The 23,891-nt window shown below is 44.0% G+C and overlaps 2 protein-coding genes and 1 long non-coding RNA gene across 4 annotated transcripts in view; 1 reads left to right on the top strand and 2 right to left on the bottom strand.

The window, feature by feature from the left end:
• The window catches only part of LOC132973575 (uncharacterized), a 285,267-nt gene that overhangs the window by 218,908 nt on the left and 42,468 nt on the right, over window positions 1–23,891 (bottom strand). The window lies entirely within an intron of this gene.
• On the bottom strand, window positions 8,444–14,077 carry znf277 (zinc finger protein 277). The gene is made up of 12 exons (XM_061036165.1): window positions 13,995–14,077; window positions 13,200–13,413; window positions 12,994–13,082; window positions 12,598–12,680; window positions 12,129–12,220; window positions 11,345–11,455; window positions 10,869–11,001; window positions 10,496–10,563; window positions 9,808–9,904; window positions 9,676–9,718; window positions 9,383–9,557; window positions 8,444–8,907 (listed from the first exon to the last, which is right to left on the bottom strand). The coding sequence occupies exons 1-12, from the start codon at window positions 14,020–14,022 to the stop codon at window positions 8,718–8,720; spliced, it is 1,323 nt and encodes a 440-aa protein (XP_060892148.1). The 5' UTR covers window positions 14,023–14,077; the 3' UTR covers window positions 8,444–8,717.
• The window catches only part of immp2l (inner mitochondrial membrane peptidase subunit 2), a 117,746-nt gene continuing 112,558 nt past the window's right edge, over window positions 18,704–23,891 (top strand). The window contains exon 1 of one of the 2 annotated variants that reach the window (XM_061037108.1): window positions 18,704–18,767. The gene's annotated coding sequence lies outside the window, so the exon portion shown is untranslated. Of the gene's footprint in view, window positions 18,772–23,891 lie in introns of both variants that reach the window. The other variant, XM_061037109.1, reaches the window with a different exon arrangement.

The raw sequence follows: 23,891 nt of genomic DNA, 5'->3' as shown, positions 1-23,891 counted from the left end.
GTAGACGCTCCCGAAGTCATATTTAGCAGAGATAATCACTCCCATGATTCCCCACCAGCCTCCACTTCATTTTTTGTTATTGTTTTGAATGAGAGCCCCCTGGTGGCCGAATCTACATACTGTGCCTTTAACATTTTAGGAGCATGAAAAGACCTGCTGCAGCATGATCTACCACCTGCACACACACACACACACACACACAGCTATTGTTGTGTTTGTGCCAAATCTGGATTAATCCAAGACTTGGCTTTGAGACAGTCAAACAGACGGACAGAGAGACTATGAGACGGAGGAGCAGCAGATGTTCTGAGACTCTCTGATTAAAAAAAGAAGAAGCCACTAAAAGCTGATTGGCTGTGAGAGAGTGTCAATATTCTCCGTCTCTGTGTGAATGGAGAGTCATTCTCCGGATTGTTCTCCTGGGAAACCCGTTTCCTCTCCTCCTTTATCGCTCCTCATTTCTAATCTGGCCGGCTGTGGAGTCAGAAAGAGAGTCTCTCTGATATTCACCCGACACCCGGGCGCCAAACAGCTGCTTCAAGCGCCAGCAGCTCTTCCAGGAAAAAGAAAATATGTCCGTTCATTTAAAAAAAAAAAAAAGAAGAGCCAATCAGTGAGGGTTTTACTGCTCGATGGCACAGAGTGAATATATCTGCAGGGTTTCACCAGCTGCTCAGCGTTCTTCACTTCATCACAGAACCACCATGTTTGGATGCTGCGAGCGCTTCATGTGCCACAAACTGAGAGTTTAAAGCAGCTCGTGTATAAACTGTAAAAGACAATGAGGATGATTCCTTTCATAACAAGTCTGAATCCCTGAGAGCGCCCCCTTTAGACTGGAGCTTTTATGACACCCCTGAGGGACTGATTTGAATGGCGCCGCTTTTGTGCTCGCTAAGCCGGGGCAGAAAAGTTAAAAAAGCACGACTAGGGCGCCGCTAGACTAGTGGTTCATTCCCCACTCTCTCGCTCTCTCGCCCCATTTTCTGACCCTACCCACTGTCCTGTCTCTAAATGAAGGCATAAAAAGCCCAAAAATAAATCTTTAAAAAAACAAGAAGACACTGTCTGATTCAGAACACAGATACAGGCGGTTAAATGCTCCCTGAATGGCGCTGCAGAGCAAACAGTGTCTCTGTGTGTCGGGGATGGTTGCGTGCGGGCCCCGCTCTAGGCTTGGGCAGGGAGGGGCGATGCAGCAGAGTTTTAAATTTGATGGGAGAGTAACTGGGAGCCAGTGGAGGGAGATGAACAGCGGAGTGATGTGCGCTCTTTTGGGGCACGTCAGTGGTTTGATAAATGTTTACGTGAATCAGATGCTCAGCGGATGAAAAATCTTGACTCTTATCAAGATGACTCTGAAGTTTACACAGCTGGTACATGGTTTAGTATAACAGCAATCAAAGCAACAGTCAGCATGTAAACTTGATAAGATCTTCAACAGCCGAGGGGATGAAGCTCTTTTTAAAACGTGCCCTCTTCCAGGTCAGAGTCATGTACCTCGGTCGGCTGCGGCTCTGAGCTGTGCTGCTGCGTGTTGGATCATCTGCAGGGGTTTGAAGGAAGACCTGCTTGCACTATTTGATCCTGAGGCATCTATTGGACCTTCAAAAGATCATGACCCGGCTGGTGGGTAAGGGCGAAAGACAAGAGGAGTCTGAAGTTTATCAGAGAAAACATATCATTTAAAATGAGTTATGAGGCGTGTTGAATCTGTTTCATCAGTGGTGAAAGAGTGTGTTGAAAAGTGCGCTAACATAAGGAACTAAAAAAACAAATGTGCAAACATTGATCAGGCTGAGCGAGCGAGAGTGAGCGAGAGAGTGAGTGAATGAATGAGTGCACCAGGCCCAGTTGAAGCCGAACCTGCTGATGAGCCTGCAGACAGGACACACCTCCTGCAGCAATCACACAGACAGCAGCAAACCAAAGACTCAAAACAAAGACCCGACTATTGGCCGGGTGGCGGGGTCTTCACAGAACCAACCCATCAAAGAGAAGACTTACTGTCTTCCATCAAGCTTCATGACAGGTGTGAACATGATGAAGTTGTCTGCAAAAGTCAAAACAGCACCTGAGGTGAGCGGCTAAATCGTCTTTATTATGTTTTCTTTTCCAGCTCTCTATGTGTCTGTTCTGTTCTGCTTCAGTCCTTTGAGTCTCTCTAAGGGACCACGCTGTTTGAATTCCTCAAACAAATTAATGAAATGATGCTGCCCTCTAGTGAGGAGTTGAAGTAGTACAGGAAGGCTGTTTTTGCTTCTTTAAAGCGTCTCATGATTACATGTTGGGATCTGAGGTTACAGAGTGCCATGTTCTTACTGAATGATCAGAGCTTGTTGAGCAGCTGGATGCAGCTTGGTACAAAGATTGTGACGCTTCATTTAGTCCTCACCCAGTGCGCTCTGTACCTGCAACCTGAAGTCAACAGTACAGGATTAATGAGAGACAAACAGTACAGTAGTTAAAAACAGTAAGTTCAGAGCAAACAACGATTACAGGAGCAATATGTAACTCTGACACCTAGTGTTTAAAATGTGTCTCTTGGTTCAGAGATAAAGTGCAGGAGTTGTGAACACAGTCAAACACAGACACTGTCCAACGGTCTCGTGTTTTTTGCACAATGTTAAAAAATGAAGCCGATGCTGAAGTGTAAAATCCTGCAGTTCCTCGAGTGTCCACTAGAGGCTGGCTGCTGAAGCACAGGAAGTCACATACACACCCATTCTAAAAAGCCGGTTTTTACAGCAGAGATTAACATGTTTACAGCCTGGTTCAAAAAAACAAATAGGTCTGATTAGCTCATGTCTCGATCAGCACACACTGTACGGGGGGTGAATGTTTTGATGACTCATCCATTTGATTGGATGAAGGATAAGAGTTATTCACAATAAGGCGTGTAGCTGACCTGATTGGCAGGTGGGCGTGGTGTAACGGTTTGTCATAAGGCTTAAAACCCGCCTCAGCTCCAGCTCTCAGCCTGTCGTTAGGTTGACTGAAAGTTAGATTGAGACAGCATTTCCAGCATGGAGACCGCCATAGATGGGACTCCAGCGCCCCCTGCAGGAACAGACGGGTGACTCACTCACTTCCAGGAATATTTACAGTCTATGGTTTTTTGTCATTTTAGTCACTTCAAGCGAAATTAGATCTTCTGGTTTCACATCATTCTGTTTCCCGCAGGGGGGGTCAGCAAAACTAAACACTCTTTTCCAAGAGTTCAGGGCGGACCTGAAGATCAAACAGTTTTAAAACATCTCAGGAAGTCGAGGCATGGAGGCTTCTGGTTCTTTGGAGGTCTAAACATAATTAAGAAGGAACTAAACCAAGCTCAGCCCTCTCATGACCTGCTGGTCTGTGTGTGAGTCTCTCCCTCTCTGGGGTTGTTTCTGTGTTTCTCTGGTAGCAGGCGTCAGGATGAGAAGCGGAGCGTCCGTCCCTGAAGGATCCCAACCGGAGAGGCTGGAACGCGCCGGGGAGGCGGAGCGAACACCTGCGGGACGGAGCGACGCCACCGTGCAGGTGAGCTACCAGTTTATTATATGACTTTATATGAATGAGGTGGATTGTTGGATGGATGGATGAATGAATGGGTGAATGGTTGGGTGGATGGATGGTGGAAGAATGGATGGGTGGTTGGATGGATGGATGAATGTATGGTTGGATGGATGGATGGATGTTTGGATGGATGGTGGGAGAATGGATGGATGGATGGATGGATGGATGTTTGGATGGATGGTGGGAGAATGGATGGATGGATGGATGAATGTATGGTTGGATGGATGGATGGATGTTGGATGGGTGGTTGGATGGATGGATGGATGTTTGGATGGATGGTTGAATGGATGGTTGGATGGTTGAATGGATGGCTGGATGGATGGATGGTCGGATGGATGGTTGGATGGATGGATGGTTGGATGGTTGGATGGATGGATGGATGGATGGTTGGATGGATTATGGATGGATGGTTGGATGGATGGATGGATGGATGGTTGGATGGATTATGGATGGATAAGTGTTAGTGTGGTCTTGACTACAACACTACTCACACACACACACCTTACAGGTTAGGTGGTGTTGAGGGCTTTGATAGACAAGGGGACAAAGGGATCTTTAGATCGGTTGTTCCCGCCTCAGGGAACCCTGTATCGTCGGCCTGAGGGGAGGAGCTGGTTCTCAGGGTTGGAGAACATGAGATGGTTGGTTGAAAGATATCCTGGAGGCTGCTGGGATGTTGATGGACTGCATTGATTTTCATGGACTGCGTTGATGGAAAGAGGATTCAGATTCAGATTCAGATTTTTTATTGTCCCACAAGGGGATATTTGCGTTGCAACAGGAGCACACAGAAGACAAGAAACACAAAGGCGCTCTACGACTGCATGCTAGCAGAGAGTCCTGAGTCTCTGCTCCACTCTGGAACAGCTACTGTTAAAGAGCACAACGCTGTGCTTTAATGTGCCGTCAGGGAAGCCTTAATGAGCTGCACATCTTAACTAGCTGCACATCTTAACTAGCTGCACATCTTAACTAGCTGCACATCTTAACGAGCTGCACATCTTAACTAGCTGCACATCTTAACTAGCTGCACATCTTAACGAGCTGCACATCTTAACGAGCTTCACATCTTAACGAGCTGCACATCTTAACGAGCTGCACATCTTAACGAGCTGCAAATCTTAACGAGCTGCAAATCTTAACGAGTTGCAAATCTTAACGAGCTCTGGGCATGGCAGAGCCGCAGCCCTCCATTTATTATACTATGATTGGATTTTAATGTATTTATTTAACCTGGTTAAGTGGCACATGATGGTTCATAATGTTTATTTAAAGATTATCTGAAGACACGAGCACAGCTGGAATCCTCCTGAGTCTCTTTGAGATCAGAGAAACAATTTGTAAAGCATTAAAAGAAGAGGAGGAGGAAACAACAGACAAATTAGAGCAACACTTCAAGTTCAGTCTTTGAGCTACAACAGAGTCTGAGAACCAGGATCAAACATCAGCCTCTCTAGTCTTCGTCTTTATAAAGACAGATTTAGATTCAGAGATCTCTTCGTCTCTCTCTGCAGGACGATGTGTTTGCAGGAACTCTCCCCATGATAACGTCATGCGTGGATGGATATAACGTCTGCATTCTGGCCTACGGACAAACGGGCTCCAGGAAGATGTACACCATAATGGGCAACAAGGAAAACCCTGGAGTCAACATCAGGTCAGAGATATGCAGTTTATAACCTCATGTAAAGTGTTTTCACTGATGCTTTTCAGTGAGATGTTTCCTCAAAGCCGCCAATATGAATGGCTAATTTAAAGGTCACATATTCTCCTCCTCTTCAACCAGTGTAAATAAGTCTCAGAGCTCCTCAAAACATGTCTGTGAAGTTTCTTGTTCTAAATCCACTCTGATCCTGTATTTGATCATGTCTATAAACCCCTCTATTTCAGCTCTGTTCAGAACAGGCTGTTTCTGTGTCTGTAGCTTTAAATATGTAAATGAGCTGTGTCTGACCACGCCCCCTCTCTGGAAGGGCTTGGGCTTTCTCGCTCCATGTCCTATTGTTTACGGTGAGAAGGCAGACTCAGAGGGCAGAACAAACACCTAGCTGTGGGAGTGTCACCCACCTGGGGGAGGGGTTGCTGCCCTTTGTGATGTCATGAAGGGAAAATCTCCAAACGGCCTGTTTGAGCACACATTTTCTGAAAAGTGGAGCAGGCAAAAGATGGGGGGGTTTGGAGACAGACTAGAGACACATGTTAGAGTTAGAGAAACATTTTGAATAATATGTGACATTTAATCTACAATTTTAAGTGACAAACATCAGAGAGTAAGAACAACACAAGTGAGAATCTAGAGAGGAGGGAACAACGTCAGGAAATCCCTCTGCTCTTAAGTTCCTGCCTGAAACAACGACCCGCTGTCAGGGGCCAAATGAGACTAATCACGTGTCATTGTGCGACGTGTGACCTGACAACGGGTGATCAATACGTGATGAGACGAGTCAGTTTACACGCAGAGGTCAGATAGTATAACATATAGTTATCAAGACCGGGTCAAGACCAAGACCAAGACATGTAGTGATCAAGACCGGGTCAAGACCAAGACCAAGACATATAGTTATCAAGACCGGGTCAAGACCAAGACCAAGAAATGTAGTGATCAAGACCGGGTCAAGACCAAGACCAAGACATATCAAGACCAAGACCAAGACATTTAGTGATCAAGACCGGGTCAAGACCAAGACCAAGACATATAGTTATCAAGATCTGGTCAAGACCAAGACCAAGACATACAGTTATCAAGACCGGGTCAAGACCAAGACCAAGACATATAGTTATCAAGATCTGGTCAAGACCAAGACCAAGACATACAGTTATCAAGACCGGGTCAAGACCAAGACCAAGACATATAGTTATCAAGACCTGGTCAAGACCCGGTCCCGGTTTCTGAAATGGGGATATGATGTTTACACGCACAAATACAAAAACAGGATTCTTAAAATACCCGGGATTCTCAAGTCCACGTAAACAGACTCACTGAGGACTCACATGGTCTGATCAATGATTCTGTAAAAGACGAGTGATTGGTCAGGTCAAAGGTCGCTGTTGTTTCTACTTCAGGTGTTCGGCGCTCTGAAGTGTAACGCGCTCCACGTCCCATTCAGGAACTCTAAAATCACCCACCCCCTGCAGCCCTGCCTCAGCGGAGACGCAAAGGCAAACGATGACACTGAAGTCACTTAAAGCAAACGGGTGAGGTGTCTTTAAGCACAGAGGAACGTTTCATTATGACGTTTGAAAAGCTGCAAACATGTCAACATTAACCCAATCTCTTGTGACCTGAATTATCAGATTTTTTGGTAAACAAATGACTTGAGGTGAGGGCGCACTCACACTCGGCCATGTTGTCCCGTATCGTGCTCAAGTCCCCCGCTGGTCTGCGCTCACACTGCTCCAGGACTAATCGGGCCTGAGCACGGTTACCTCTTGTACATGACGTCTTAAAACAACACATGCATGGCTTTATGTGAACGTGAAGAATGCTCAGTTTACACGACAGGCAAACTCATTAAGGACTCATGTGCACATCAGTCATCAGGTCATGGTTCATTCGAGGCTTCATCCAAAAGCATCAGGACTTAGTTCAGATCTTGAAGACGTTTCACCTCTCCTCCTCTGAAAGGCGTCTTCAGTTCTGAACTAACTGGTGGACGGAGCTAGAAATATCGATGCTTGATTCATGACTCCTTTTGGGGTCAGACTCCCACAATGCAACATTTTCTCAGAGTTTGTCCTCCAGGTGACTCCATTTGCTTGATAAAAACCTCTTCTCTGAATCTGTGGTTAGGTGTAAGAGACGTCAGCATTAACTTGATTTGACACAACAGATAAACATCGGCGGCTGACATCGCTTCATGCTACATCATTTGACAATGTGCAAAAAGTTCAACCCTGATTGGATTGATTTGTATCCGTCTCAAAAGAAATTGTACATCCTTGGTTCCTCGTACAGAGATTTAAGAGAAATCAAAATGAGCAGGAAACATCAACGTGAGTCCGGACATCACGGACGCCGTGGAGACTCTGAGCACGCTGCAGTTCGGCTCCACCATACGACAAGTCTCTCTCGGGAAAGCAACGCAGAACATCGGACCAGGGAAAAACAACAAGACTGCCAAGTAGAGAGGGGGCGGAGCAGGGCAGCTCTAACGTTTTCAAGAACAGAAAAGGGATGTTCCTACATTTTTTAAATGTGGACTTTTATGTAACAGTAAGTTTAGGAATGGCTTCGGTGGATCACTCCAGTCAGCAGCAGTCAAAGAGGCTGTGATGATGATGCTGTGATTCTGGGGAAAATGTGACATGTGAACATGGCTTCTTATGTAAAATACAAAGTGGATGTCATGCATGCAGGTTTCTAGCTGTGGCTGATTTGCAACCCCTGACCCTGGCTCAATCTGAGCCTGTCGGTAAAAAAAAAAAAAAACTGCTTTTAGTGGGATTCATTTTCCTCAAAGGGTTAATTGGATCCCAGTACAGCCTGTTTTGTATTTTTAGGTTTTCTAAAGTTGAGGAATTCTAAATATTTTCTGTACCTATTTCTCATTTACATCTTAAAATGTTTGAAAACTATAACCCAGGTTTTAAAACACCTGACGAACTCTTTCTAAGATGTTTCTTCTTTTTTTGAGTCTCTGTGTCTTTGGTTTGAAGTGTCACAGCTCAGGGTGTTATTACTTAAATAAACAGATTCTGTCCTGATTTAAGGTTTCATGTATCTGCATCTGTAACCACCAGTGTCCACAGAGTCTGTGCGCAGATTTTTCTCCGTTGGATGGCGCATGCCCATCCCCATAGTTTCTGGAGTGTGCGCGCAGTCACAGGACCCCATCGCACACAGATTATGTGGAAATGGCTCTTAGAAACACCTTCTTTCATACAGCACAGTTATTACATTTTTATTCCAGGAAATAAAGTATGTATGAAAGACAAACGTCTCTGATGAATCTTTATTCCTTAAAGAGAAAACTATTTTGATTTTGCACTTCTGAAAACGTGTTCTGACGTCTTTTAAAGTTCATGTTCAAGGTGCATGCTTGGTGAAATGTCAGTTTTTCTGCAGAGCGCCGTCTAAGTTCTTAAACGTTCATCTCTCCCCGGCGCGAGGAGGAAAACTGTGTTTAGATGAAGAACTGTCCCGAGGTCTGTGCACGGTCTCAGCTGCAGGAGTTTCTGTTCCTCAGCAGCGTGTTGAGGACGCTCTTCTGTTTCAGCGCTCTGAGGTTTGAGACGTCCTCTGCGATAACCGGGACCTCCTCGCCGTGCCTCGAGGCGTCACCTTCACCTTCGTCACTGTCAGACAGCGTGCACAGGAGGGCGTCGTTCTCGTATGTGGGGAAGTAATACCTGAGGAGAGATTGAGAGGAAAACCTTAAAATCCTCCAAATGATTACTCGGCTTTTTCTCGTCTTTGCACGCCATGCAGTGTAACGGGGCGATTAAGAAACGCCATGACCTTGCATGAGGTTTACGTGTTCAAGGAGATCCAGTAGATGTCGCCCTTGAGCACCAATATGAAACCAAAACAAACTACTGTTAGGCCACACCTCCTCCATAATAAAGGCTCCACCCTCCTTCAGAGACACACCTCCAACCCCTCTCCCCTCGAGGTCGCACAAGCAGCGGACAGAAGCTCGTCTGGTACATTTTGACATCGTGTTTCATAAATAAGCGAACATCTAAAGGCTGTTTCCGATGATCGAACTGAAAACTTAAATGTCGACATCGTCCCCTAGTGGCAGCATCAAAACAAAGAGCGGCAGACTGTTTCTGAGAATCAAACATGAAGGTTAGAAATAAAAACCAGAGCCGCTGGACTCACTGCGGTTGGTTCCACGTCGACACGTCCGGCAGCTTCATCACGTGACCTTCAGCCACGATGTGACGCAGGACGGCGTCTCTGGAGGCGAACTTCTCCTGACAGCCGTAGCAGCGGCTCTGGTGGATCTGACGGCGGATGAAGTTGACCAGCTTCACCTGCTGGTAGAACCTGAGGTCTGAAAGATTTATTATGTTTATGATGGACTCTCTGTGCTCAGGATGTTTATATTAAATGTAGGACTTTGGATGCCATAGAAGACCCGGTTTGATTTCAGTGTTTGTGCTTTTACTCACTGAGGTCGGTCCTCAGTTTATGGAGATCAAAGCCGTGAGCGTCCTGAAAAAGAAAAGGAGGAATAATAATGAAATCTGGAGCGTGACCATGTGAAACACTTTGAGTTTAACTCCTCTGAGGCGTCGCTGAACCTTCAGGTGGGAGTAGATCTGTTCCATCGTCTCCGACTGATGATCACAGAAGAGACACACAGCAGAGACGGGGTGAGCCTGCCAGTCCGACCAATCACTGCAGAGAACACAGACGTGGAGAATCAGACAGCTGGAGACGCTCACACAGGAGGTACAACAGGAACGATTCACTCGTCAGAGGAGGGTTGTCATGATAGCAGATTTTAAAACTGTGCTTCGATTGTATTTATAAAAATAATAGATAGTTTGATTCTACAGCAACAAAAACAAAAGTCCCTCCTGTAACTTATTGTCCAGTATTCAGTTACTTCTTGTTTTAATAGAAAAAAAGTTGGAAGTAAACTCCTGCACTCTGTCTAAACTGCAGGAATGCATTTCCAGCATATTGCCTGATTAAGCCGATGTCGCCTCCTCTGCTCTCTGGCTGCACCCGGTTTAGTAACGTGCCTTTTATTCAGAGAAATTACTAAAATGGGCGCCTGAAAAAGAAAGTGTGTGTACGTTTAAAAAACAAAACAAAATCTCTCTCTCTCTCTCCCTCTCCCTCTCCCTTTCACTCTCTCTCTCTGTAATCAGTAAAAGAACGAAGACTGAATCTCTTTAAAACATGTGGTATGGAAAAGTATCCAATATTTGAACGACCTTAAGTCAGAGTATCAGAGAACATTAAGACATCATGTCGACTCACTCGTCTTCGTCCTCCACCAGCTCTCGATCGTCCTCGCTCTGCACCTCCTCCCAGCTCTTTCCCAACTCCTTCAGAGACAGAGGAGGGAGACTTTCAGAGATCACGCAGAGAAGGATAAATACAAATATACACTTCTGATAGTAGATCAAGATGTTTACTCGGGATGTGTTCATGGTTGTGCAAATATGAGAAGGAGCTGATCTGATCGTCAAGCTGTATTTGTTGTTGTTGTTTACAGGTTCATGCACGATCCTGGTCTGATACTTCTAGTCCTCATCTTGTGGACTCGTTGCTGTTCATCGTTAATAATATCTGTAGTGATGACTCGTTTGACCTCTCCACACACACTCTGTGACGGCGTGCTGAACCGTACCAGGTAGTTGATGACGTAGAAGCGGTCGTACTCCCGGTTGCTGGCGTTGATGCGGCGGTGAGCTTTCTTCCGCATGTGATCCTTCAGCGTGGTTTTATCTCTGAAGGTTTTCTCACAGTACAGACACTGCAGACTGAGACGAGGACAGAAAACACAGTCAGCTTCAGTTTCATCTTCATGTTCATGTTCACATCGGGGCCCTGAGTTTAAGACTAAGGCTTTCCCCATGAAGCGAGGGATTTAACCGCTACCTGTAGAGACACACCGCAGCATCTGTTAACATGCTCAGGTGTGATTCAGAAACCTGAGTTAGATGATGAACCGGGTTAAAATAAGTACCAGCTTCACCCTCTCAGTTTCCTGTTACGGCGTGGAACATTGGTGGTTATAAACAGGTGACTATTTGTTTATATCTAAACGATCTAATCTAAGTAAGTCAGTATCGTGTGATCTGTGCTCGTTGTGTCGGGTCTTACTTGTCCAGCTTGTTCTGCAGAGTGTCCAGGAACTGGTCGCAGTAGACGATGTTGTCGGGCAGGCCGATGCTGAAGGAATGTTCTCGAGCCATGTGGTTGAGCAGAGACGACCTGAAAGCACCAACGTGTAAGGATTATTTTGCATATATATATAAATACTTCAGACATTTTTAGTAGCGATGAATCCATTTCATTTAATTAATTTGTATTTGTGGTTTCAGGACGCTGCTGGTGAACTGGTTTGGTTCAGCAGCGTCAGACATTGAACAAACCACAGACTGCTGCAAAGTTTGTTCAAAGACTGTTGCACCATAAGGCAGCAGCACGACCAACGGCGGCGGCGTGCAGCCGAGTGGGAGAATCGTGTTTCACCACGAGATGCACGAGGACTGCTACAGCCCACAAACAGCTGAGAGAGAGCAGCCAGCTTTAGTCGACTCATTTCCCCTTTGTATGACAGGAAAGGGACACAGCAGAGAGCTCTAATCATCTAATCTAAACTATAACCTCAGAAGGGAAATTCAGTTTGCTTCTGTTAAATGAAATTGATCAAATAAAAGTAAACCTTGTTTTGAGTCATGTCGTTGTCATTTGTAGTTTTTTTTTTAAAGAATTTAAATCAAAAACAATCTTGAATCAGTTTGATGTGAAAAACCAGAAAACATGGTTGACTTGTTTCCGCCTTTTACACGTTATCATGCCGTACTTCTAGCTTCTTAAAGTGGTCAGATATGACCGACACCTGCGGCCGTTAGCAACCTCCGACCCCTCTCGTGTGAGTCACCTGTTTCCAGAGAACTCTTCACTGCAGAACATGCAGAGACGATGGAAGCTGCCGTCGTCTCTCTCCTTCTGCTGCTGCTCCAGAACCTCCTCCTGAGGAGAAACCGAGCGTCAATGAGACACCACAGAAGAAGAAGAAGAAAGGCACCGCTACCTCCAAAGATGAAGTGTAAGGCAGCTTTATTTATTTTAATATTTCATACACCGAGGCAGTTCAAATGCTTAACGGAGTGTGAAAGAAAATGGATAAGCCTTCTGAGTGTCCTGATTTGGAAACCTGATTTTGACCCTAAGGGACAGTGTACAGCCAACTAGCTGCACCAGAGTTAGCAATGAGCTACTTTACATCTGTAGTCCCCGGGCAGGAGTCAGAGACAACATCTATTTGGCTTTTCTCCTCCAAAACAAAACTACTAAAAAGACGACTGAAGCCAGATGAGTCCGTTTTTTGTTTTTTTTTATGTCCTCACCAGTCGTTTCTGCTGCAGCCTCTCTCGGAGGATTCGGTCCTCTGGAAGGACGTCACACAGGAGACAGTAGTCCTCCTGCTTCTCTGTAAGGGCAGACACAACCAGTGGTAACAGGAACGAGAGCTACACGAGTCAGTTTGATTGTTTTATATGTACAGATTCAGACTAAGAACATTTTGAAGTCTGTGTTCACATTGTGCACAGACGATGACACGTGGTTCACGTCACAGAAAAGCGGAGTAAAATGGTGAATCGTAATCCTGACTTTCCCCACGAGGTGAGGAGTTACCGACACAGTTTTGATAAAGCATGCACACTCGCACGGAGACGTCCGCTGATGAGGTTTGCTGCTTTACGGTCTCACTCTCTTCTTCTTCTTCTTGTGAAGCTACTCACCAACTGGACCCGTGGAGTTTGTCTTGATCACGCTGCAGAAATCTGTGACTGGCTGTTCCAGGAATCTCCCTCTCCAGTACAACATGTACCTGAGGGAGGACAGAAAACAGCACCGTCCTCTGTAACTACGAGCTCTCTCTCTGGAGGGATCCTTCAAATCTAATCAGAAACCTGGAAGTCATCCAGACACCAGACATGGCTCATACTTTGGGAGGTCTGCGATGAGCTTGACGTCAGCGATGACCAGCTTGTGCTCCAGCAGCAGGTGTTTGAGGAGGCCGTCTTTCTGCTGCAGGGGGACCGACTCGGGGCAGAACAGACACACCAGCAGCTCTGAACTGGGACTCTGCAGACTGGGAGCGCTGGGGCCATCAGCTGGCTGCTCTGGGAAACACAGCGGCTCCAGTATGCTGTCCTGACCTGAGAGGGAAACAAGACTCCAGTTTAGTCTACACAGACTTAACTCCAACCCAGTCTGCCAGGAGGACAGTCCCAGTACTCCACGTTATTTCCATCTGTTCTGCATGTAGAAGATGAAATAAGCGTTTTTACCATGTGTTTAATTCAACTTATCATATTCCGTATCATGATAGTATCGTTTCATCTCTAAAATCTACAAAGTGCATGATTTTACATGACAATACAACAAAACAGCACAGTGAAAGACACCAGTGCATCTTGTCATTTAATGTATTTTAATAACGCGACAACAAGCTAATAAGATATAAGGTAAATAAGGAGACTTAACACTCTCATACATTTTATTTACGAGTCATTTGGGTGATTAAAAAGTTGCCTTTAAAGCAAGCCAGAAGCTAAACTACCAGTTAGCCTGTTAGCATCCGCGGCTAGCTGCGAGCTGTTTGACGTCATAGCTGAACCCTTGGAAGCTTTTTTTCGCTGCCTCGTAAACTCTGAGTTTGAAATACGAAATAAAAAATAAACTCAGAGCAAAAAACTGCTTCAATAAAGCCACTGGCACGTTTAAACGAACAGTTTACCATCTGTACTTCGACCGCAGGCGGCCATCTTCGCTGTCACGTGGTGAAAACAGCGGGTAACGGACCAATCAGAGGGTTGGAAAATGATGTTGTCGTGGTGCGTTCAGCGTCTGCACGTAAACACCGGAGTCACACGATGCGTTTAAGTGTTAAGAACTGTATACAAAAGCCTAAATAAAGAAACTGAGGTTAAAACTGTAAAAAGGTATGCTGATAAGATACTTTACGGATGAATCGATTTATTTTTAATTAATTTAGACTTCAGAGAACCAATTATGATCATAGTAAACACATGTCCCATGTGCCCTTGAGCAAGACACTTAACCCAGAGTCTACCATCAGTGTGTGAATGTGTAGGTGTGACCTGCGGTGTAAAAGCCCTCTGAGTAGCCAGAAGACTAGAAAATAACCCAACAAGCTCAAGTCCATTTAGCAGAAGGAAAACAGATAATCATTTATTTACCCAACATTTTAAAGAGCATTGGATCTGGAGATTTTTTTTCTTCCTGTAGCTCAGGAGCATTTGTATATTTTGCAGCATTAATTTCAGGATTCTTGTGTCATATTTCACATCGAGTGTCATTTGTGTATTCTACAGAATGACCACTAGGTGGCAGGAAAAGCTTTGTCTTGAACTTCATGAAATGAGGATGACTTGTTTTTTTTCATCTGTTGCTGCTCTAAAAATGAAGGTCGGATATTGAGTTTTTTTTCTTTGCCACAATAAAGTCAATTACAGGTGTTATAACATAATTCTAAACAAAATACAACCAACGTTTCTTCTGTTTTTTTTAAAGTTTCTATGGACATTTTAAATGTTTCTTAACTTCTTCTTCATGCTTTTCAACTCATATAGTCGCCTGCATTCAAAATAAATCACAACTCAGACAACTTCACCTGTTTTTCTTATTTTAATACAGAAAACTCAAAAGAAAACACTTGACAAAGGTTCAGAGGGACAGAGATGTTGGGATTTTTTCTAATAAATTGGTGACACCGAGCAAGAGAAGTTTGCAGGATGTTTCAGTTTGATAGTTTTATGTCCCACGCAGCTGCGTCATGAGACGTGCAAACACTTCTTTTAAAACATTGAATACAGAACAAAAAAAAACTTTGATGAATGATGATAAATGTTATGCAGGACACCGAGCGGAGCGCCTTCTCCAACAGATTAGTTTGATGAGGAAAGATTCAGGAAACGTTTCCTACTGAAGGTGAAAGCTCTGTGCAGCAGCAGCTCAGATTGTGTCATCATCGTCTCTGTGTCATCCAAACTGTAACCTGATTTTTTCCTGATGGTACGTTTGCACATTTCACTTTAGATTTACAGACTTATGTTTTAGCTTTATACTTTATTTAAGACTTTATAAATAATGTAAAGGTCCAATCAGTAAGATGTGTAGTGAGTGAAATGATAAAGTGAGCTTACTATATGATCAGACATTAAGGAAACATGCTATGTTGAAGTGCTGGCTTCTCTGACAACAATGCAGCAGCCAGTATGTCCTCCTTCTAACTTTAGATTCTGGTCCTGAATGCTCTGGATTTGTTTGGACCAGAGAAGGTAGGCGGTTTTAAGGCACCCCCACACGGCCGTTTTGGACGCCCCTCTGTTTGTCAGATATGAGAGCAGTTATCAGGTCAAACCAACAGGTGTTGCAGCGATGGAAGCGGGCAAGAGAACTGGTTCAGATAGAAGTGATTGTACTCACATGTTAAATATCAGCTCTCGTTTATTATTCTGTTATAGTCATATACTAGCCGTCAAAAGCATTAAAACATGAAAATGTTAAATAAAATAAAATAAACTAAGTAGAAAGAGGGATACATCACAGTCACACTGACATGAATAATACCAAAATATGACAAACAGTTGAACTGGACAAAAAGGAGTTAAAAATGTGCACGGTAATAATAAAGACTGTTGTTTTGATGGTTTACAGCTTTACATCTTCTCTCTCTCTCTCTCTCTCTCTCTCTCTCTCTCTCTCTCTCTCTCTGTAGGTGGTGCTCTCTCGACCTCCCTGTGCTTGTCCTCGTTCGGCCCGCTGAGGTGCGTTCGGCTGCTGCATTATTCACTCAGAGCTCAGCAGCTCTAATTAAACCCCGGAGAGAGGCAGAGGGAGGCAGCCACGCAGGCCAACACACACACAGGTGAAGTATGAGGTGGATTTCTGATTCAGACCACGACTCCCAGATGAGCCGCATCAATTTTCAGCTCAAACAGACAGAGAGAGTTTTTTTTTTTGTTTTCTGTTCAAAACGCTTCAAAAAGACATCCAATGGAAACAGAGTTCAGGTTAACAGAAAGATATGAGTCTGTGTCATGACAGGAAGGTGGAAACTGTTTTACCGTCTTCTACTCTCGACTCTGTCTCGATCCCTAAACGTCTTGGTCTTGTCTCGGTCTCGGTGCACTCTGGCCTCAGGTATGTCTTGATCTCAGTTAGTGTGGTCTTGACTACAATAGTACCACACACACCTCCCAACGATTGGGGGGACGTGGCCCCATTCCAGGCTGGTCGCAGCCAATAATTTGTCTAAATAATCCTCATTTGTGTGGTGTCAAAAAGATTATTTTACTGCTGCTGATCAAGTCTGAGCGTCCACGATCTGGATTTTAAATATCAAACATGTTGGATATTTATGATTCCAGATCAGGCTGCTTCTGACGGGATAATTGCAGCAGCCAATGAGAGCGAGCAGACCGGGAAGCGACACCGGGACGGGAATGACATGCAGGAAAGGAGCCACAGGTCGGATTTCAACCCGGGCCGCCCGCTTGGAGGACACAGCCTCTGTACTGTACATAGGGGCCCACACTAACCACCAGGCTAACAGTGCCCCCAAAGGATTTTGTTTCAGCTGTCACAGTATTTTTCATCGACTTAATGACTAATCACTTTTACTCCAAAAGTGTGTCACGATGAGCACAGATTTAAAAGTTCTAATTTTAGCTCCAAATATCCAAACTTCACATCGCCTCTGACGGTGAGGTTGCCTGGTCCTTTAAACATTACAAATACCTGACCAGTTTGTTTGTTTGTCGAATCATATTGACATCCTGTTCTCTGATATGTCTGTCTGCCACTTTCCTCATTATCTGTCGCTCATTAGGCTTCCGAATTCTGAAATCCACACACAGCAGAAAGCAGAACCACAGTTGAACCAAACACAGATGGAAACCTCCTCCTCCGCCTGACTGCCGCTCTCCGCTCAGGTCCAACCTGGATGCTGCCAGCGACGAACTGTTGCATAGCAACTGCCGGCTCAGCACCTATAGAGCTCCTCCTGCTTAGAGCCGGGAAACCTCAAAAGATGTCATTATGTGGGCAGAGTCGCCCACATGGGTCAATGTCAGCCAATAGCCAAGAGGGCTCTTATTCTGCTGCTGGCTGTCAGTATACTGTACACACACACACACACACACACACAAACACACTAACAGATGAACACTGCAGCTGTGCACATCTGAAATAGAGTAAAATAGTTACCAGTGGAAAACTGTTACTGTACTCTGTTCTGTGTACAGCTTACGGTTTTATTGGTGGAAATAAAGACAATGATTCATAAACAGTTCCTGCACAGCAGAAACAAAACTGATGGTTTCAGTGGAATACGATTTCAGGCTGGTTTCACACCAAGGACCTGGAACCGGATCCAAGTACACTAGACCTCGAAGTAAAAAATGGGACCTTTGTTTAAAAAACTTGAACTTCTCCTCCATATTCTCGCCACGTTACCGGCCCTAATGTCTCATTTCCTCAGCAGCGATTGTGCTGAGTGTTTTAAACGGTGGTTTGAGGACTGCAGGCTGCTGGTCTGATAATGGTTTCTACTTTCCACTTTTTTAATTAAGCCCTGCAGGAGGATCCGGACTCCTTATCATTAGAGCTACTTCTTCTTTTAAACTTGTTTTGGTCCGACTTCCTGCTTCAAACTGAACGTCCCTTCATCGCCAGCTCCAACACTACATGCTCTTCTTCTTCTTCTCTCCGGCAGAAACTCTCTGTACTGGTGTTTGATCCTAACCAGTCTTTACTGTGTTCAGTGGAGACGCTTCACTTTGCCATCAGCTTCCATTCGACAGAGCTTATGTCGCCTTTTTAACCTTCTTTTCCCATTTTCTTCCCCTGACGTGTAATCTCAACCAGAGGCAGTTTGTGTTTTTCTGCAGATTATAAAATTACGATAAGCAGAATGGACAGAGATGGAGTGAGAAAAGGCTTAGAACAGCTGACTATGATTTCTACCCCCCCCCATCCACTCTTTATGTTTCATGTGCTGCCCTTGAATGACTAATTAACGTACAGCCACCTGAACGCCTCATCATTGAGTGGGTTGAGTATTTGAATGGAGGGAGCTGCAGACAGCTGTTTTATTTGGCTGTGGTTAAAAAAAAAAGTTGCTTGAATAATTGTGATGCGGTTTTCTTTTGAGCACGCCACCGCTCATGTATGTATATGCACGTCACACGTGTGACTTGTGAAGTCCTGTTGCACTTACAGGGAACAAGGCTCCCCCGAAAACACTTGTGTAATTCTAACCCTCAACCCTTCTCAACTGATTTGCCTCAAGACTCACCACGACTTTAATCTCATAAATGTTCAACTGAAGTCTTTAATAATTACACTTAATTGATTGATTTAATTGCCCTGATGCCCCCGTAGCCAGTCTGTATCCATGGAGATAAACCCGGTAAGCTTTAGGACCCGGAGGCGACGCCGACGCGTGACGTATGACAACAACAGGAAGACGGCACGCACGTTGCTGGTAGGTGTGTTCTGTTAGCTTCTGTAGTTTTAGCTTTAAGTTTCATAGCTAAAGTTTTGTTTTGTAACTGTGGTATGAAGACTTACAGCTTCTCTCCTGCGTTTTTCACTGATCCGCTGTTACCGACACGTTGTTGCGTCATCGACGGTGTTTTAAAAAGTGAATTCAAGGTTAAACAGCAGCGGCTAAGCTGTTAGCATCGTTAGCAGCCGGTCACACTGACAGCAGCAGAGTGACTGACAGCAGCAGGGTTTTAAGAGACTGAAGGAGAGAAACAGAGGCTGTTTGTGTTGTGAAGGAGGAAGTGAGGAGTCTGTTTCTGTGTGGGCTTCTTCAGATGTTTGCACATTATTATTATTATTATATGTAGCTGCTGTGAATCAGTGACAGACACAAACAGACACTCTGTAGTCCTGGTCTGTAGTAGAGGACTTTTCTGCAGGTTTGAGGGTCTCTTGCTGTAATTCAGTTTCACATTTGGTGCGACCTCATGCTCCTACTCTATCACTGTAGAAGGAAAATACAGTTATTGTTATTTTTCAGAAAAGAGTCGGTCGCTTGATTGTATGATTGTCGAGTCGTGCTGTTGTTAAAACATCATTTACTTGTATTCAATGTTTCCTGTACTCACTTCCTGTGTTGCAATATGGACCAACATTACACTGTTGTAGAATAAATATGAATGTACAAAGATGTGATGACGACTGAGCATAGTTACAGCATTTTAGCGAAAAAGTAGTAGTACAAGTACGGGGGTCTCCAAGGATTAAAATGTGGGAAACACAGCAGAGAGCTCAGGCATCATGAAACTATGTGATGTGCAGGATGTAAACTACAAACACGGCAAAGCTTGAGGGCGGCAGTAGCTCAGTCTGTAGGGACCTGGGTTGGGAACCGGAGGGTCGCCGGTTCAAGTCCAAATATGTGGACCAAATACGGAAGTTGGTCTGGTAGCTGGAGAGGTGCCAGATCACCTCCCGAGCACTGCCGAGGTGCCCCTGAGCAAGGCAACCCCGGACCCCCTCCCCACCATCAGCTCAGGAGCGCCCGCTGTGGGCCGCCCCGTCACCCTGACATCTCTCCATTAGTGCATGTCCATAGGATCCTGTTTGTGCATGTGTGTGTATATTTCAGCCTATGTGTGTGTTCATGACTTACAGAGTGTAAAAACAGAAATTTCCCCTTGCAGGATCAATAAAAGTTCATCTTAATCTTAAATTACCGTTATGCTAACTCTGAGATCAGAACTAGCATGATGCTAAAATCCATAATCAATGATGACATCAGATCAGCTCAGACGACTGATGATGACTAGTGGACAGAACACAGCGTCTGCACCATCCCGCCTCTCACAGGTCGTAAAGGTCCAAGTGTTTTGGTGAACAGCCAAAACATTTCACCAAAGATAACTCGTCGTCATTCAGCTGAAAAAGGAGTTTAGATTTAAACTGAACTGAAATTTGATGCTTCGTTTCCAGCGCTGCACACGTCGATGTCAGTCATGGTTAAATCAGGGCTGTCAGCATTCATTTTCTTTGGACTGCGATTCATTCTATTTTGTCCCTTCAGGCTCACTGTAGATAGTCGTCCTCAGTGTCTCCCTGTAGTCTCAGTGATGTAAAAGAAGGACACTGCTGCATCTTTGAATGTCTCATTTCACTTTAACAAACTCTCAGACAGCTCAACTGACGAGTCCAAAGCAATTCATAGCTTTCAGTGACTTCTCCATCGTGGAGGGCTGGAGGGCAAAAAAACGTTCAGGAAAGTAACGGCCACCGTTGAAAAGCCTGTAGAACTGCAGCACGGGCTTTTAATTTAACATCTCCTGTAAACGACACGTTTACATCTCCTGACAACCGTATCAAAACTAAGATATTAAGATAAACTTTGAGTTTGGGGCACTTGCGATACTTTAACAGCACACGGGACACTAAATATCGCTAGAAACAGCAAAGTCTGTGCCGGTGTTACGGTTAAAAGAGTTACCATGTTAACTGGTGACTGTCAGCCGAGTGAGTCTGGTTGTTGTACGTTACTTGTCCTAACGAAAGCATATTTGTGTAGCTTTCATTTCAACATATCTCATAAGTAATTTTGACGTTATGATAAAACAAAACTGGAACAAAGAGGCATTTGTTAGAACACTTTCAGTCTGAAAGTCATCAGTTAACATGGTCACTCTTTTAACCATAACACCAGAACGTCACTTCAGTGATATTGCTGATATTTAGAGGAGAATCCCTCTTCTTACACCGCTGTAGGATGAAAGTCTACAAACATACAGGCAGCTTTATGTATTATTGATCGGTCTGGGTCAATAATGCTGCTGTTTGAGATGTGAAGGGCAAGAAATTCCTCATCATTCAAGCATCGGTGAGTGCTAATTAGCTAACATTAGCTAGTTAGTGTTAGCTAGTGATAGTATCAGCTGTCAATTTTAGTGTTCTGGGGCAGTAATTTGAGTTAACGGCAGGAATATTTAGATTTAGTCAACACTATAAGTGATGTCAGGATGAGGAGAAGTCTGATGTTGTCTGATGAGGGTCTAACTGCTTTAATCCACAAACGTCCTCCTTTCAGTTTTTTTTCTCGGATTAAATTCTGTAGAATTAAAACTCGGGCTCGTCTCCTCGTCGGTTAGTGTATCACATTAAACAACAACTGTATTTCATTTGAAAAATGTAAAAATAGTAGGGGGCCACTGAGACCAGTAACTTCTCAGTACAGTGGTAGAGAGCCTCTCTTGCCCTCCAGGTGGGCAGTTCCATAAGAGTGTGATGTCACGTGAAAGCTATGAATATCCACCTGATGACATCACACATTGACCTTTGTTACCGTTCCTTTGAGCTGTTTGACCTCACTTTGGGATCTCTAACCACTTCCTGTTTCTGTGTTTAACTTCATGTTCTAACCTTCCATCTACAGGAAGGGTCTTACTGTATTTCAATATAAAAGCACACAGCAAGTAAAGTACTCTCAGCTTAAGAAAGTACAAACATTTCAAAATAAAAGCCTAACAATTTTGTTTTAAATACAAAGTAATGGAAGTTTAAAAAATGTAGAGGTTTTAAACATCATTCCTGCAAAAGTACGAGCTTAATGAGTTTAATTTTTGCTGCTAGCTTGTCGTGCTCTAAATGAGAAGCTCAACAGAATCAAAGCTCCTCACAAATAAAGATGTTTGAAGTCGTTTATGAAGCAGACACGACAAACATTCGCTTCCACCAGCCTCTCTAATTTTCTGTTTTTTTCTTATTTTCTTACATTTTGAACAAGATACTTTTGTAATGTTTCGATAACGAGGATTCTATCTGTTATTCCAGATATCTCTTCTACAATGCACGGAGCTGCAGTAAACCTCCCTCTGCTGTGATAATGATGTTTGGCTGTCATGTCGCTGAAAAGGCATTTTGAGCCGCAGACTTCATTAAATGTCAGACGCTCCAGATGTAATCAGAGAGCTGCTGTCCTCCTCCTCAGCAGCATCAGATTACTTTCTTTGTCCTGGACTCATGACGCCGTATGACATTATTACTTTTTATCATACGAACATGAAAAACACAAAATATAGACTAAAATAAACAAGAAATAAACACTCAGGATACTCAAAGGATGTAACTGTGAAATATAAACCTCTTTATAACAGGTTTCAGGTATTGGTCTAGGTCTTCTTCTGTTGTCTTCTTCCCTCAGTAAACGTTTTCCTGATAAGTTTATGTTCTGACTCTGTAGTTTTCAAGTCTTCTTCAACACAGCATGACCGTCATTTAGTTCATTATGGTTCCAAATCTCAATGAGACTACCTGGTGAAATAAATAAAATAAAACATTTAGAGTCAAAGAGAGCAGAAAGAGGGGGAGGAGTTAGGGTGGGGCTTCCTGAGATTGACCAAGCTAACAAAGCTACAAGGGTTAGCTGTTAAGTTTACAGTTGTGAATCCCTCGCTTCCTGGTCACGCATGGCTCCAAAAAAAACCCAAGATGGCCACAGCTGAAATGCTAAAAAAAAGTCGTCCTCAAACTGCTGGCGGCTTCCACTTCCTGTACACTAGTCTCCATGTTCAAACCTATTTTTCCTCATTTCTGCACAGGTGGCAAAACGCTGCATTGTGTGCAAGAGATCCAAAAGTCAAGTCAGAAACAAACGCTTCTCTGAAACAAGCAACAAAGTGGTGTCACTACATTTACAGCTGCACTCAAAGTATGTTTTTATTTTTTTAATTTAACCTTTATTTAACCAGGAAAGAAACTCACTGAGGTTAAAAATCTTTCACACAGACAACGAGCAGCCAAGCATTCTAATACAAAATACATTAGACATTAAAAGACACAAATAACAAATCCGAACAGCAAATGTTTGTCAAATATCATCCACAAGTACATCAGGAAGAACATCTAGAGCCAGATGTATCCGCCTCCAAATTTAACTTCCTCTTAAAAGCGTCCAGCGAGAGAAGTTCATTAAGTTTCAGCTCTTTTTGTAATTTGTGCCAAGTAGAGGGAGCAGCAAACTTAAATGCCTTTTTCCCCAGTTCAGTTCTGACTTTTGATACAGACAGTGAGAAAAGGTCCTGTGATCGAAGATTATAAGTCTGACTGATGAAAGTCAGAAGGTACGAAGGAAGCAGACCTAAAATAGACTTGTAGATTAAAGTACGGCAATATTTCCTGGAAGCCTTACTATTTGGGTGAACAAACATATTCTGTTCTTCAAAGTCTTTTTACCCATTTCCATCATGTTTGACTGAAAGATATAAAAACTGGACTTGAAACCAGGAATTTCTCTGTGTGGTTCAGCAGTGTGTAATGATTCTCTGTGGAAGCTAAATAACCTCAGCAGGGAGATGGTTAAATTAAATTAAAAGCCCGTGCTGCAGGGAGGAATGTGCAGCTCTCTGGATGACAAGCGTCAGATCTTAATCACCTGTGGGGGGAACATAAGACAGACTTTTATCAGAAATATCAAACTCTGAGGAACGTCTCATCGGTTGCTTCCTCTGGATTTTATTTTTCGGTGCAGTCGTTTGTGATTTCGCTGCCGGGTCTGTTGACAGGTACATTCTGACATCTGCTATTTGCTCTGTACCCTGAGAGAGATGTTCAGAGGTGGCTCAGCCCGGTTATT

The sequence above is a fragment of the Labrus mixtus genome, chromosome 4 (assembly GCF_963584025.1).
Source record: "Labrus mixtus chromosome 4, fLabMix1.1, whole genome shotgun sequence".
Taxonomy (NCBI): Eukaryota; Metazoa; Chordata; class Actinopteri; order Labriformes; family Labridae; genus Labrus; species Labrus mixtus.
This window is presented reverse-complemented; position numbering and strand designations above follow the sequence as displayed.